This window comes from Maylandia zebra, linkage group LG9, assembly GCF_041146795.1.
Source record: "Maylandia zebra isolate NMK-2024a linkage group LG9, Mzebra_GT3a, whole genome shotgun sequence".
Lineage (NCBI taxonomy): Eukaryota > Metazoa > Chordata > Actinopteri > Cichliformes > Cichlidae > Maylandia > Maylandia zebra.
In genome coordinates, this window is record NC_135175.1 from 9,844,117 (window position 1) to 9,860,651 (window position 16,535).

General features: G+C 44.4%; 1 protein-coding gene, 1 long non-coding RNA gene and 1 other non-coding gene across 4 annotated transcripts; 2 read left to right on the top strand and 1 right to left on the bottom strand.

The window, feature by feature from the left end:
* Positions 1-1,155: 1,155 nt before the first annotated feature.
* On the top strand, positions 1,156-8,699 carry LOC143420232 (kinesin-like protein KIF1B). Its single transcript, XM_076887974.1, has 5 exons — positions 1,156-1,227; positions 1,321-1,474; positions 1,701-1,893; positions 2,051-2,169; positions 6,011-8,699. Exons 2-5 carry the CDS (start codon positions 1,464-1,466, stop codon positions 6,213-6,215), a joined length of 528 nt encoding a protein of 175 aa, XP_076744089.1. The 5' UTR covers positions 1,156-1,227; positions 1,321-1,463; the 3' UTR covers positions 6,216-8,699.
* On the bottom strand, positions 7,176-7,247 carry trnap-ugg (transfer RNA proline (anticodon UGG)). Its single transcript has one exon. It is a non-coding gene; the product is annotated as a tRNA-Pro (tRNA).
* Positions 8,700-9,271: 572 nt separating the features above from the next.
* LOC143420475 (uncharacterized) lies at positions 9,272-11,322 on the top strand. Of its 2 annotated transcripts, none has more exons than XR_013100304.1 (3): positions 9,272-9,479; positions 10,281-10,647; positions 10,820-11,322. It is a non-coding gene; the product is annotated as an uncharacterized LOC143420475 (long non-coding RNA). The 2 variants fall into 2 exon arrangements; XR_013100305.1 differs by lacking the exon at positions 9,272-9,479 and having other exon boundaries at positions 9,831-10,399; positions 10,594-10,647.
* Positions 11,323-16,535: the final 5,213 nt, after the last annotated feature.

The window sequence follows — 16,535 nt, forward strand, 5'->3', positions numbered from 1 at the left end:
TCTAACACCACATGACCCAAATGGAAACTATGTCAGCTGAAAGAAACCCATCGAAATGTGCAACACTTAAAACTTTGCCTGATTGGAGCATGGCTTCAAATACAGCCCTGAAAACAGACAGGCGGTCGTTGGCATTTCGTTACAAAGTTTCCTTGTTCAAAACTTCTGCTTCATTATAGCAACCGAGTGACTGGGATCTACGAGCTGAGCTTGTGTAAGATGTCTGACACTGGAAGCCCAGGTGAGCGGCCATGAAACATGTTTAAAGAACGGCAGCTGTTTTATCATAATTCTGTGGAGAGCTTCATCCTAATGAGGGCTCATGTCCTGAGCAGGGATGCAGAGGAGGAGGAGGAAGGTCCTGGACACATCAGTGGCTTATGTGCGTGGAGAGGAGAACCTGGCCGGCTGGAGGCCCAGAGGAGATAGCCTCATCCTAGAGCACCAGTGGGAGCTGGAGAAGATGGAGCAGCTGCAGGAGGTGGGGCCTTAAAAGATTCATAAAGAAATAAATCTGTTTAATATCGTAGAGGGAAAAATGACTTTTCAGCTCAAAGACCAAAGTGCTATTCTAAAAAGTTTTTTCTTAGAGTACAGACTTTACATGACTAACCTCCCCTCTTCTCCCCACCTCACATTCGCCCCCATCTTTCGTCCAGGTGGAAAAGACCCGTCACCTTCTGGGAGAGGCGGCTCCCGTGGGAACAGCTCCCACCACCAAGTCCCTGAGTGAGTCTCTGTCCCCCAGCGTGAGCTCCGGCACTCTGTCCACATCCACCTCCGTCTCCTCGCAGATCTCCAGCACCACCTTTGAAAGCGTGAGAAGGAGCTGGCCACCAAGGTGAGAAAAACGTGGGCTTAGTGGGCGTTCTTGTTGCTGCCTTCTTCCTTCTCTGCTCGGAGCTGATCGGTCTTGTTCCTGTTGTGTTGTAGTGCCTGCGCCTTCTGACACACACCTTCAATACTGAATACAAGCAGCTGGTGAACAGCATCAGTGACTGCAAGGTGAGAAATAATACAAAGAAATAAAAAAATAGCCTTTCTGTGTCACATCAGGGAGTTCCTATATTGACGTCTACCTCATCCTGCTGTTGTTTCACTTCAGCTTTCTCTCATCTCACCGATCGGACGTGATCCATCCGTGACGAGCTTCAGCAGTGCCACCCTCACCCCTTCCTCTACCTGCCCCTCTCTGTCGGACTCCCGCTGTGGCTCCATGGGCCAGAAGTAAACATATTTTTAGGAACATTGACCTCGATCTGCAAACGGTTATTGACAGGTTATCTATTTGATTCTAACTTGGTGTGATTTGTGTTAAAGGACCCCTGAGAACAGATCACGTGCCTCCAGTCCCTCCTGCTCAGACTGTGAAAACTTCCCGATGGTTCCCACTCTGGAGACCTCCTACCTTGCGCGGGCTGCAAAAGAACGAGTTCCTGAACTTGGTGCCTGATATTGAAGAAATGCGACCAGGGTGAGTAATGCCATATTAACCCAAATACTGTCACTATGACATGTGTCTCACAGACCAAATGTAAGTCGACACTCATGTTCTCTAGTTCAAGCAGAAATGATGTGGATCGATTCAAATTCCTGAGCCTGGATGATTTCAGCTGGAAACAAACCAACTCTGCTTCTTCCTCAGAAAAACAAGCGCTCTCTTAAAAAATAAATAAATGAATAAAATCTCTTCTTTTCAGATCTGTTGTGTCCAAGAAGGGTTTTCTAAGCTTCGTGGAGCCTCGCTCTAACTCATGGGGGAAGCATTTTGTGGTTGTTCGCCGGCCCTACGACTTCATCTACAACAGCGACCAGGACCCCGTGGAGCGAGGCGTCCTCAACCTCTCCACAGCACAGGTGGAATACAGCGAAGACCAGCAGGCCATGCTTAAGGTTTGAGGCAGGATAGAGAAAGGCTGGATGTAACACGTTTGTCTTTTAATGAGAATTCATTCAAATTGTTTTGGTGCACGTTGATTGATGAAATGGCAAATGGACTGGGATTTATCATTTGAATGAACATGAATATAATGTGATGTTTTCTTTTCAGACGCCCAACACATTTGCAGTGTGCACAAAACATGGAGGCATCCTCCTGCAGGCCAACAACGAGAACGACATGAACGACTGGCTGTACGCTTTTAATCCTCTGCTAGCAGGAACGATAAGGTACACACACACAGACACACACGCTCCTCTCACACCACAGTCAAACGTGCAGCTTCTGCACCCTTCAAAAACATTCCCTTCTTCTCACAACGTAAAAATCTCCCTGCAGATCTAAGCTGGCGAGGCGGCGCAGCCTTCCTCCAGCAACCCCGCTGCCAGCTCAGCTTTCCTCCTCTCTATTCCCTCCCCTCAGCTTTTTGTGTTTTTGTTTCGATGACAATGTTTGGGTCTAATCTTGTTCCGCTTAGTTGTCATTCCCAAACTCTCCTAACTAAGTAGCATGTTGTAGTAGTCTACTTGTGTGTGCACGACTCTTTAGAAACTTTCCGTTTGCCCGTCATCTGTACAAAAAAAATGTCTCTATCAGTGCTATTTGTCTCCTGAAATGAGTTTCATTCTATTTTGGGGGTTTTTGCTGTTGGTTTTTTAATAAATTAACATGCTCGCATGATACCTGCAGCAGTCCTCAGGAGAAGACCAGGTTTGCTCAGTTTAAAACAAAAAAACAAAAATGAACCAAATCAGCCAGCTTACATTTGAAACCATGAAGGAAAAATCTACAGTTATCTCCAAGTGACGTGTTAGTTTATGCTCTGTGTTACGACCCGGCTCAGCGGACGTAACATAAACGAGCCCAGAGACTAGGGGGTTAGATAAAAAGAAAAACATAAGGTTTATTAACACAACTGAAAACCGTTAGTGAAACAACTCACTAGGCAATAGAGTGATTTTAAACAAACATAACAACTCCAGTAACACCAATAACACCAGTAGAACACTACTCATCTAAACATCTCACAGGAGGCAACTCAAAACAAAGGCTCAAATGGCAGCAGTGCAAAGGCAGGAGGGACCGTCTCCACAGTCTGTTCAAATCAACAAGTCCCTCCACGAATGAAGAATCCTCAGCCTTTTATCTTCTCAGGTGATTGCAGGCAGCTGTGTCATTGGTCTGTCGTACTCAAGGCTCCCTCAGCAGCCAATGGTGTGAGTGGTCTGGCACGCTCTGACCTGAATGAAGGTGGGGCGGGCATAGGTCCGGGCCAGCCAATCCCCCGTGAGTCCTGGAACACTTTGATTTCCATAGAGGAAGGCGGGGCCACCCCTCCCCTTAAAGTACCACCTATGTTGGGCAGAAGCAGACATTAAAGAGTGTGAACAAAAACAAAGAACAAACACAGCAAAACATGTTTACAAGCGGGACAGACCATCAGCTAAAACATTTTCAGACCCCTTCTTATGGTGAATACTTAAGTTGTATTCCTGCAACAACAGAGCCCAGCGCATAAGGCGCTGGTTATGATTAAACATGCGAGTAAGGAACACAAGTGGGTTGTGGTCGGTGTACACAACAAGAGGTAACATGCTGGACCCCAGGTATACGTGAAAGTGCTGAAGAGCCAACAACAAAGTCAGGGTCTCCTTTTCAATGGTGGAGTAGTTTAACTGATTTTTATTGAACTTGCGGGAAAAGTAACAAACGGGGTGGTTCAAACCCTGCAAGTCTTCTTGCAACAGCACTGCCCCAGCCCCGACAGCACTGGCATCAACCTCCAGTTTGAATGGTCGTGTCAAATCAGGTGCAGCTAACACAGGAGTGTGGCAGAGGAGGGCTTTCGCACTCTCAAAAGCATCTTGACACTCACTTGACCATATAAACTCAACTTTTGGGCTGAGTAGGTCAGTCAATGGCTTGACTACTGAGGAGAAATTTTTACAAAGGTTTCTGTAGTAGCCCACCATCCCTAGAAACCTACTCAACTCACGCCTGGTGGTAGGTGTGGGAAACTCTTTAATCACTGCCACTTTGGCATCTATGGGCCGGACCTGTCCACGTCCCACCTCCCTGCCTAAGTACATCACTATAGCTTTGGCAAACTCACACTTAGCTAAGTTGAGAGTCAGAGTAGCTTGAGCCAAACGGTGAAATACCTGCTGTAACGTTTCCAAATGATCTTGCCATGTTTCAGTATAAATTACTAGATCATCTACGTAGGCACTGCAGTTGGACAGGCCACGGAGGACTTTATTTACCAGCCTCTGGAAGGTGGCAGGAGCGTTACACATGCTGAAAGCCATGACTGCGTATTGTAGAAAATCATCAGGTGTAACAAAGGCAGAGATGTTAGAGGCACGTTCAGTTAAAGGGACCTGCCAGTAACCATTAAGAAGATCTAATTTAGTGACATACTGAGCAGTCCAATACTGTCCACACAATCCTCAACTCTTGGGAGAGGATGTGAGTCAGCCACAGTCACAGAGTTCACCTTCCGGAAGTCTGTAATAAAACGGGGCGAGCCATCTGGCTTAGATTCCACTATACAAGGCGAGCTCCAGGGGCTTTGACTGGGCTTCGCTAAGCCATGTTGCAGCAGATAGTCAGCCTCCTGTTTCATGAGCAAGCGCTTATGGGGGCTGGCTCGATAAGGATGCTGCTTAATAGGTTTAGCTCCCTGGACATCAATATCATGCTCTAGCACCGTGGTGCAAGTTGGCACATCCCCGAGTAAACAGGTGTATTCCTTAATCAAGACAGTAACACAGAGACAGAGGGGTCAGAGTCAGGAGCTGTGATAAGAGGCCTGGTGGTGCCGACCTTTTCAATAAAAGGTGATCATCATGTCTGGCGATTATACCTCAGCAGAGACTTTGTTTGGTGAATGACACAGGTCAGAAATAATAGAAACAAACTTCAGAGTGACAGACGAGCAACCACACACAGCAGCGCCATCTTGTTACCAGTCAGGTGTGAAGAGCAGTTAGACCAAAGGTTCATTCAAGACTTTTTATGTGAAGGGAAGGATTTTAAACTGGATTCTGGATTTATCAGAAAATCAGTTCAGCTCGATCTGTTTCAGGATGGCTGAGTGGTCTAAGGTGCTGTGTTTAGTGCTCACTCTCCCCTGGAGGTGTGGGTTTGAATCCCACTCTTAGCAGTTTCTGCTTCATTGTCTTTCTCGGTGTTCACATCTCCTCATTCCTGAAATGGTCTGCTCACATTCACGTCCAGTCCAAAAAGGCTAGGCAAGCGCCTGTACCGTCTCCGACAACTCAGGAAGTTAGCAGGTTTTTCCAGTGGTCCTCAGAACTTTCTATTCAGGCGCTGTGGAGAGCATCCTCACACAGAACATCACTTCCTGGTGTGGGAATAACTGTGTCCAGGATTGAGAACCAGAGTGATCCGTGCGTCAGAACGCTGCTGCGTTACAAATGCAAATACAGTATGATCCACAAATATAACTTCCCTACAGGACATTTACACCAGGAGATGTTGGTCCAGAGCATCTCAGATATTAAAGGACTGGTCCCATCCCAGTAACAAAATGTTTCGACTTCTGCAATCAGGCAGAAGGTTCCACACCATCGGGGCCAAAACAGACACTCGAGGAGGAGCTTCTCTCCTCAGGCCGTACGAGTCCTAAACCAGAACACGCCCCCACTCCCCTCATAGCATCAATAAGTGACTGAAACAGGACCTTATATCAATCTGTTCACACTACCCTGGTCGCATTACTGTTTACACTTCTCTGGTCACTCAGTTGAATTACTCTGTTTATATTACTCTGGTCACTTGTTTACTTGCACAGCTCTGTCAATACGTTGCTGTGCTAATATGGCACAAGACACTTTAACACTCCATTTGCACAAAGTACATTTTCAGATTTTTGATTTAAAATTTCCAGACTTTTAAAATCTATTTACTTATTGTATGTAATGTCTTTTTTTGTACAGTCAAAGGAGCAGTTCAGGAGACATTTCACTGTTTGTTTTGTAATTTAATGACTATGCATGTGACAAATAAAAAATCTTCAGTCTTGAACGTTATGCTCTCTCTTTCTAGGCCCTGCCAGTACTCTCGCTCCAGCATTTTGGATCAGCTGAAGGCTTTTGAGGGAGTTTTTATGACATCTGAAAATAGCAAATTACAGTTTCCCAGGACTTGCATGAACAGTTCAACAGCAAAGCCCCAAAAACCAAACAGGCTCATCAGGGATTTGAACCCAGGACCGCTTACACCCAAAGTGAAAAGGGAAAAGCTTCCTTAGGCATTTTCCAGGTCACAGCAGAGGTGTGCTTGCAGGCGGAGGAGGAGTGAGGTGCTGAGGCTGCTCCTGCTGCCCTCCAGCGAAGCCCAGGTGGCTGCTCTCAAACCTGCCCACAGCAAAGAGGAGCAGCTTCAATTACATGTTTCTTAGATTGTCACAAATAAGCTTTCGTCTAATTTTCAGATGATCACTTTTAATTTTAAATTAAGAACCAATTTAGGTGGGTTATTTAGAGCTTCCAATGAGGTGCATGTGTTTAGATCATGGCGGACAAAAAAAGAGTACCTGAAGAAAAACCCTGCAACATGGAGCATGCACCCACCTGCAATCAACACAGTGGCATGAGCATATAGTCATACAGATGAGCATGACAGCGTCAAGCTTCATAACCAGAAACCTTACACCACAAATTAAGTCACATTTTGACCCTAAAATCTGAATTTTGCAGTTAAAATCATCACATAATTTTCATCTGTAATATTTTATTTCACTTGGTACATAAGTTACATGTGTGCATAATGCACTGAAAGAGATTCCTTCGTGGTACTGAAGTACTAATGTTTACTGATGTTTATTTTTGGCCCTTTTGTGTATCAGTAAAACTGATGTGCGTTCTTCCACATGCATATTGTTAAAGTCGTGTGAGAGAGTTACACATTTATAATATATGATACATAACTGTGTATTGTAGTAGTTCTGTGTACAAGTTTGAATTGAATTCTCTTATTTAATCTAAAATAAAACTCTGTGTTATCTTGAATAACAAATAATTACCTTAGAAAAACTTTTTGGAGAATTTAAATGGTAAACAATAAGAACAAGGCCAACAACATCCTTCATATCAGATCTGTTAGCTGTCCCTGTATGAGGGACTATGGGAACATGTGTGCAGCTGCAGAGATTCTTTCAAATGGAGCCTAAACAGCATGTGGCAGCTGAGAGGCTCTATAGACAACACGTGGGCTCGTCCAGGATTTGAACCCGGGACCTCTCACACCCAAAGTGAGAATCATACCCCTAGACCAACGAGCCACACAAACAGTCCAGCAAGTCTTTTTTCACAAAGTCTCACATCAGAGCAACTAGATGAAGAAGAATGTGTGAAAGATTGTCTTGAACGCTCAGAGAATCATCTGTTTGTGTGCTTGATTCTAGATTTTATTCTAGGATTAATTCAGTAGAGATTTATTGGACATACTATAAGGACACATTCTATTTAACTTGAATTCTCAACAACAACAATGAGGGCTGGCCCTAAATAAATAAAGTTAAAATAAATCATATCACACTAACTGCTCTGTGTGTACTTTTTAAAAGAATCTTCTATCATTTGAATATAGCAGACATGCTTTATAAAAGCCTAGTATATATTATTTTCTTTCTTCCCTTAAACTGAAAGAATTACAAGTATGTAACTAGTATAGCAAGTTGAGAGTCATACTGTACCAAAAGAAAACAAACCTCTTCTGCCAAAGAGGAGGAGTGTAGAGATTAGAATATTATTTTACTGTTACTATTCATAACATTATCATTACTGTTGCATTACGTATCATTTATCATTATCATTTCATTAGAGCATTTATTGAAACTGTTGATGTTACATTAAAGTTTGTATTTCAGGTGTGAGCATAATTACATAATAATCTTTCATTGCAGGTGCAACTGTAACCATGTTATCCATATTGCATTTTGTGCTAATTAAAGAGTTGAAGCTCGGTCAAGTTAATTAATGGTCTGAAGCTTCGGTCAGCGCGACGTCTGGCCGATCAATAGGAAGTTAAGGTGACCTGGAGCCATGAAAGAATTGCATACATGCTTACAATACAATACACTACATATAACCTGTAAACAGAATAGAGGCCTGTGTGTGTTCAGCAGCCTGCTGCATTGGAGTTTGCCTAGTAACAGATGACTCGAACGGAGTCAGGAAGTATACTTCTAAGATGTCTTTGTTTGTCGAGTGAGGTCATGCACTGAGGTCAAGACACATAGTCTGCCTGAACACACATACACAGTATATAGACTTGTTTTGCTCGAAACTGCAAAGTTGTTTTACCTGCATACGTGACAGTTTAGTTCCACAAATAAGTGAAGTGCAGTAAGTGAAATAACAGGAAGCATCTGGCGGTGGCGGAGGAACAGAGGAAGGAACTGTTCTTTTTTAGAATATGTCCAAGGTCGGAATTACTGGAACTGATGCATGTTTCTTATCTGCTTTGACGCATGATGCTTGTCATCGACTATGTTATATATATGACTGCTCGTTTACTGTTCTGGGGAGATCGAGGCTGATGTTTTGCAGAGCTCATCTTTCCCACACACGTGTGTGCTTTAATAAAATCATTGTTTTGACGCACAATGGACCTCCAGTCGTTTGTCTCTTACCTCAAATACGAAATCAGGACACTTCTTAAACACTAATAAAAATATATAACATAATTCACAATCCACTTATGACACGTTTTATGAAGTGTCAAACTGAAAGAAAAGCGTGTTTTGTCATGGTATGTCATAACAATAGCTGATGGGCTTCTATTCCTATAAAGCAGACTAGACAAACAGAAACCATCTGTCACGGTCCCCGTGTCTCTCTGGTTGGCCCACGCTCGCTACAGGTTTTGTTGTTGTTAGTTTTGGTTTTTTTGTCTCTCCTCCTCCTCTCTGCCTGGGTGGAGCTCATTACGGGCTCTCACTCTTGGCCCACGCACCCCTGTGGATGGTGTCCACCTGCGGCTGATCCGGCTGATTTCCCCAGCTGCTATTTAAGGCAGTGGCACAGAGCAGCTCACCGCTGGAACGTCGAACCACCTGAGTTCGTGCTCGCGGCATATTCAAAGAAGAATCGCTTACACGTGTTTTATGTTGTGGAACTAACCTTGACCTTCTGTCTGTAGATTCTGGACTGAATTACCGGACCTGTCCAAGTGGGGCAGTGTGTGGAGTGTTGGAGCGAGTGCGGCTGAAGAGGAGTGCGTGTGTGCGGAGGAACGGTGGCGGTGACTGAGTGGAAGAGGAAGCGTGTGTGTGGATTCCGCCCCCCCCCCCCTTCTCTCCCTGGAGCCCTGGACCCCCTCCCAACTCACTGTACATATATTTTGCACTAAGGTGATCCCTATTGTAAATAAATCCCCTTTTTGTTTCGTTGAAAGAACTGTCTGCGCGTGGGTCCGTTCAGTAGCCATGACACCATCCATCCATCCATTCGCTTCAGCTTATCCTGTTCAGAGTCGCGGGGGCGCTGGAGCCTATCCCAGCTATCATAGGGTGAGAGGCGGGGTACACCCTGGACAGAAACACTTTGTTGAAAACAAAAGTGAAAGGGCGACTCACATCTGACTGTGTTCCCTGTGGGTTGAGTCACTTTGTATATAAAGCATTTGCAGCATTTTTAAAAATCTATTGTTCCAAATTTCTCTGTTTTCTCAACTTTTTCTCAAGCTGAGCACTTGGTCCACTTTTACAAGCGATGGCAGCAGCAGCAGCCTTTTCCAGAGGTTTTAGTTTTAGTTTTATGTGCAATAAACATTCATTGTGTCATTTATTAATTCATCCTTTTTTTATTTTCACTTTTTAAAAATCCACTACATGTTGTGTTGTGTTTAGTTGTGTTTAGTGCCGATGTGGGACAGTTTCCAATTCCATTGTACTATTGTACCAAATATGAATGTGCAATGACAATAACGAGTTATTCTTATCTTATCTTATCTTATATCTGATCTCAGATGCACTCCCTGATGTACCCACAGTGTCTGTGCATTTAGGATACACAGACAGCTAGTATAAATCCATGCACGCACATGCATATTCTGAATATAGTCTCTGTTTCGTTTTGTTCACTGTGGAAGGTCTTTCAAGGTCACAGTAGTTCATGTAAAAGAAGCTGATATTTTCATGTAAGCAGAACGTGACTTTTTGGAATTCAAATGAAAGAGGTGCTTTGACTCAAAACATATTGCAGGCAGATTTTCATGCAACATCTCTTAAACTTAGAAAGTTCTCTTTGTACATTTCTTTACAAATCTTTATTTCCTTAAATCCTTATTGATACTTTCTCATGTGTTTCAGAAACTTTGATGGCAGCGGCACAGTTGACCATGAGTGGTGTCACAACTACCGAAGGCTTAGTTAGGATTTTGCTGTGTCTGCTCCATCTTTCAAGTTCACTGATAAACAAGGGCGAACTGGTAAACTGACTGTTAACTTTCTTTTTGTTGTTGTTGTTTTAATAAAGAATGTAACTTTTAATTAACCACCTTTACCATTAAATCATGACCGTCCGATCACTGGTTAAGCTTTTCTCCTTACTTTTAAAATGCTCATTTTGTCCCAGTTACATGTTTCGCACGCATGTTTGTTGACGTTCTTTCTGGTTTTGCAGGAGGAGCTGAAAGGAAACGTTGAAAAATTACAAAAGGAAACAGCAAGAAGGAAGGTGAGTCTGTCAATGACATGGATGTTGACAGACTCCAAACAGAAAAACATGCTTTGCTATGACAACTAAAACAAAAAACAATTTCCCATCATACAAAAGTCTGTTTGCACTCTTTACACTACATACTTTTGTATATTTTGTTACATTAATTTGGTTTATTTTTGTCCTCCAGGCTGAAAATAATTTAGACAAAGCCTATGTTCCTGCTGTCCTTGATGATGTTAAACGTCTCATGGATCCTTTGTACGAACTTTTGAAGTCAGTGAAACGTTTTACATCACTGCTTACACCAGTGCTGGATTTAATGGATGACCTACAGACTTTCGTGGGAGCCGGCAAGGAGTACATGAATAAGTACTTTGAGACAACAGCTGCAGAAATCAATCACAATGAAGAGAACCTACGCAGAGTTATGGCAACACTAACACAACTAGAAAAGAATAAAGATGAACTGTAGCATATTAGTCAGCGTCTGTCTCTGGTAAATGTTCTGTGAAACATCTCTTTCATACTGCGCTGCTTCTAAATCAAAGCTAACTGTACACTTGATTTATAAACTTTGATGAGAAAAAAATCTTTTCTTTCTTTCTTTCTTTTCTTTGTTATATCAGGTCTAATGCGAACACAAAACACAAAGCTGAGATTTTCTCTGTTTAGAAATCACATTAAATCTGACAGTTGTTAATGATTCATATGTAGAAACACTTTCATGTGAATAAAAACATTCAAACTGTTATTATTGCAAATTGTGACGTTTGTAAGAATAGAAGCGGTGGCTGATTGTTCTCTAGTGTTTGTGTGTGGATCAGTGTTGTTCAAGTTACTTGGAAAAAAGTAATTAGTTACTTATTACTGATTACTTCTCAAAAAATGTTATATCGTTACATTACTGATTACTTAATTTCAAAAGTAATTATTTACTTATTACTTAGTTACTTTTTGGTACACACCTGAATACTTAATAAAGCAATAGACCTTTCAGCCCAGTTCTATTTTTATGCATAATCCATCATATAAAAATTCAGTCAAATGGAAAAGTCTCTTTTTAAAAATTGTTTTATTATTTTTAATCTCTTAATTTTAGGGAAATCGCATCAAGCAAAAATGTAATTCTATACAACAGTTTTTAAAAAAAAACTATGTGAAAAAATCTATTTTCACCTGTTTAGCAGGAGTGGGGCCGGTGGTCATATCAGTGGGGGATCTGGTGGTTTCTCTGTGAATTTCCGTTCCCATGGTAGCGTGCTAGGTGCTTGTTCAGATTTGAAGTGTAATTTTTCGCAGAGTGTACAACGGACGCTAATGTTTTTGCCACTTTTTACAGAATAACACTTGAAGTAATATAAGTACTTCCACGCTTTTAACGCTGCATGGTCGTACTCTCTCCTGCACTCCATATTACCCATTGTTGATCTACGCACGTCTGCTGTTGCCACGTATATGAACACGCATGATCAGCACAGCGCACCAGGTAGAATCCAGTTTTCAGGCCCCTCTTCTGTGGAATCAGCTTCCAGTTTGGATTCAGGAGACAGACACTATCGCTACTGTTAGGTCTGCACTCGCAGGCTCCACTAGTTCAGAGATTTATCACCATGAACGAATCAAGACGATCAGAGCTCGATCGGTTTTAAACTTGCAAGGGAAGTGTCGGATCAGGATCTTGGAGCTACAAGCTCCTCACATGATCCCAGACAACTCCAAAAATCCAGCGTCCCCAAGCAGGCTTTTATTCAGTGACAATAGTTACACAAACACCCATGGTAAAACCCTATTGTAATAATTTGTGATAAATAAAAGTAGAGTCTGGGGAATATTTGATGAAAGCTTATTGTGATTAATGCTGGGGTGAATTTCAAAGTTGATGTGACGTCTGTTTGAAGTTGGTGTGTTATGTGTGTGAATGTGTTACGTCAGCCAAGAAACGAGATTAGATTAGGACATTTGGATAGGGGATTTTATTCCCACATTGATTAGCAGGGTTGGACTCGGGCACCAGATAATTTAACTGTGGAATCGACAGTGGTGCTTTTAAATTTATTTAAATTATTTAGGACGGGGACGGTAATCCCTAGGAGCGCGGTTGCTCAGCGTGTGGCATCGACTCCTGATCACAGATGCGTGGTCAGGCCTGGCGGCGTCCAGTTAGCCCGAGTGGCGCCCGCGGGACTTCGGGAACCCATTAAAAACCAAGTGGTCAAGGACCACTTCTTTACCGTGCTGTTTGAGTAAAGAGCGGGCCTCAGGCGTGACCATTTCAACGTGGCTGACAGGTAAGCTTTAAGTAAAGCTTAAAGTGGGATATTTAGGACTTCCGGTCAGCATGCGACCCGAATAGACGCAGGAACGAGCTGCTGTGGTGAACTTAACTCCGCTTTGACCAGTTTCACCCCTTCAACTGCCACCTTTAAGTCGCTTACACTCGTAACTACTTTTCTAGTGTTTTGAACACTTTTGACCCTTTCCAATGGCTGCTAAGAGTGCAAAAGCGAACAAAAAGGAGGACGCTAGCTTAACACTGGAGGCTATCACCACGCTGCTCCAGCAGCACCGAGAGTTGGCATCTGAATTTAAGACCTCATTTAACGCCCTCGATTCAAAACTGGACCAGGTACGACAAGCCCAAGAGGAACAGGCCGAGAGAGTTTCATCCTTGGAGCTTGCAACTGAAGACCTGAGCCAACGTGTCGCTGACCTTGAAAACACGTGTGCCGCTCTTCGCGAAGACAACAACCAGCTAAAGAACAAAGTCACTGACCTGGAGAGCCGTAGCAGGCGTCAGAACATCCGCGTCCTTGGACTGCCTGAAGACACTGAAAGTGGGCGCCCCACTCACTTCTTTTCCAACCTTCTCTGTGAGTTATTGGGCAAAGAAATACTTCAGTCTCCACCGGAGCTCGATAGAGCGCACCGCTCCCTCGCAGCGAAGCCGCCCGTGGGACGCCCACCTCGCCCGGTGATCATCCGCCTGCACCGATACCAGATCAAGGACCTCATCATCCGAGAAGCTAGGAGGAGAGGGAAATTCGACTACCGAGGCGTGCCTATCCGAATTGTGGAAGACTACAGCCCCGAGGTCCTCAATCAGCGGGCGCAGTACAAGGACATTATGTCGGAGCTCTACGGGCGAGGCCTGAGGCCGGCTCTCCTCTTCCCAGCACGGCTTCGCATAACGCAGGCCAGAGGCGCCAGAAAGTTTTTCAGCTCCGTGGACCAGGCTCAACAGTACATTGAGAGGCTCCCAAAGGCTCCGGAAGCCCCGTGAAGAATTATTACTGATAAAACAATGGCACCAAATGCAGGTACCAAACATTCCATATAGGTATGGAGGCGCAGTCGGGATCCACGTAAGACGTTGCTTTTCCTCTCCGAGTGTAGCGATGTAGTCTGAGTGCTATAGCACTGAAATGCTGATTATTACTTTAATTTAACTCGATAATCTTATTTTGTTTTCTTTGTTAAATAAGGAGACAACCTCATTGACTTCTACCCGTTGGCTAATGACGTAATACCTGTTGCACGGAGACGGGGAGTTTTGTTATCTACTCGTAGCCTTCTGTCTGTTCTTATTCAATAATTCAGTTATAACGGTAGTACTTATTGAACTACATCATCTTTTTGTGTTTGGTTGTTTGTTTACATACTTGGACTCTGCTTTGAAACACTCCAGCAATTACATTTGGACTTGGTGGCTGATACAGTTTCGAAACTTAACAGTATTATAAGGGGTTTCAGCTTACTATGCTATGGCCACCGGAGCAGTGGTTCGACTGCTTCAATACCTAGGTTATTGGTATCATAGACAGGAGGAGTAACACTCTAAATATGTTAAGTTTGAAGAGCTCGCTGCTTGTTCTTGTTCTTTTTTTTGGCAGCCATTTTCTGTTGTGGGGAGGGTTTGGGGAGGGTAAGGGTCACTGCTTTGAACCTCATACACTGTTCTTTTTTTTAACCTGTTCTGAACTAATTTCCACCCACTGTAAAGTTATTCTGTTCTTATCATCTAAGGCCAGTGTGCATAGTTTCTTTGCTCTACAAATCAGATGAGTCTGAAATTGAACTTTCTAAGCTGGAATGTTAAAGGTCTAAATCATCCAGTCAAGAGACGGAGGGTTTTGTCACATGTTAAACACCGTAACACTGACGTGGCTTTCCTGCAGGAGACCCACGTCAGGGCCTCTGATAATGTCCGTCTCTTCTCCCGTTGGAGGGGCCAGTGTTTTCACTCACTTTTCCAAGCTAGGGCACGTGGGGTCTCTATATTGGTCAGGCAGAACATTCCCTTTGAGGCCCACAATGTCATAGCAGACAAATATGGTAGATATGTCATAGTCATAGTCCTCAACATGAAGAAGAAGGCTTTCAGGAGCAAAGTGAAGGAGGAGATGAAAGCAGCACAGCGGGAGGTGAAACGCTGCCTGAGGGAAGCAAAGGACACCTACAGGAGGAAGGTGGAGCAGAAGTTGGAGAGGAACAATATGAGGGAGGTCTGGAATGGTGTGAAAACCATCACAGGCCACAACACCAAGAAAAGCACAGTGGGGGGGACTGTGGAGAAGGCAAACGAACTCAACAACTTCTTCAACAGGTTTGACCAGCCCACAACCCCCCCACCCTCACCCTCACCTTCACTACAGAGTCCTCTCCCCACTCTCCTGCCTCCCTCGCTTCCCCCCCTTCCTGACACCATGACACCCTTCCTCCAATCCCTCTCTCAGCAGCAAGACATCTCCCCCCCTCCCCTCCTCCCAAACACCTCCCAGTGTCACAGTGGATCAGGTCAGGAGGCAACTGAGGAAGCTTCGCCCCAGAAAGGCAGCAGGCCCAGACAAGGTGTGTCCTAGGATGCTTAAGGCGTGTGCTGCTGAACTTGGGGAGCCGCTACAACGAGTCTTCAACCTCAGTCTGCGACTGGGGAGAGTGCCCGCCCTATGGAAGACATCCTGCATCGTCCCGGTCCCCAAAAAGAACCGGCCCAATGAGCTGAATGACTTCCGACCGGTGGCACTGACGTCACATCTTATGAAGACTCTAGAGCGGCTCTTCCTCAACCTCCTCCGACCACAGGTACAACATGCCCAGGACCCACTACAGTTTGCATACAAGGCGGGTGTCGGAGTGGAGGATGCCATCCTACACAGAGCCCACTCACACCTGGATGGGGGAAAAGGCATGGTCAGGATCCTGTTTCTTGACTTTTCCAGTGCCTTTAATACCATCCGGCCCTGTATGCTTCAGGAAAAACTGAACAGGATGGAGGTGGACCCCTGCCTGGTGGCTTGGATCTCCGACTACCTCACCGACAGACCACAGTACGTCAGGCTGAAGGACATCACGTCTGACACTGTGGTCAGCAGCACAGGAGCACCACAGGGAACTGTGCTGTCCCCTCTTCTCTTCACCCTGTACACCTCTGACTTCTGCTACAACTCTGAATTATGCCACATTCAGAAGTTTGCAGACGACACAGCCATCATGGGGTGTATCTGGGATGATCAGGAAGAGGAGTACAGAAGTCTGGTGAGGAACTTTGTCGCATGGAGTCACACAAACCACCTGCAACTCAACACCTCAAAGACTAAGGAACTGGTTGTGGACTTCGGGAGGTCCAGAGAAGGTCCACTGCCAGTTCAGATAGAGGGGGAGGAGGTGGAGGTGGTCAACAAGTACAAGTACCTCGGGCTGTGGGTGGACAATAAACTGGACTGGTCATGCAACACAGAGCACCTGTATAAAAAAGCCCAAAGCCGACTGTACTTCCTCAGGAGGCTGAGGTCTTTTAACATCTGCAGGAAGCTCCTGAGGATGTTTTACCAGTCGGTGGTTTCTGGAGTACTTTTCTATGCTGTGGTGTGCTGGGGGAGCAACACAGCAAAGAGGGACTCATC

Excerpts from the sequence above, each read along its gene's own strand:
- LOC143420232 (XM_076887974.1), top strand. Across the intron at positions 1,894-2,050 it reads ACCAGCAGGCCATGCTTAAG|ACGCCCAACACATTTGCAGT; the intron begins GTTTGAGGCAGG and ends TTTTCTTTTCAG. Across the intron at positions 2,170-6,010 it reads CTGCTAGCAGGAACGATAAG|GCCCTGCCAGTACTCTCGCT; the intron begins GTACACACACAC and ends CTCTCTTTCTAG.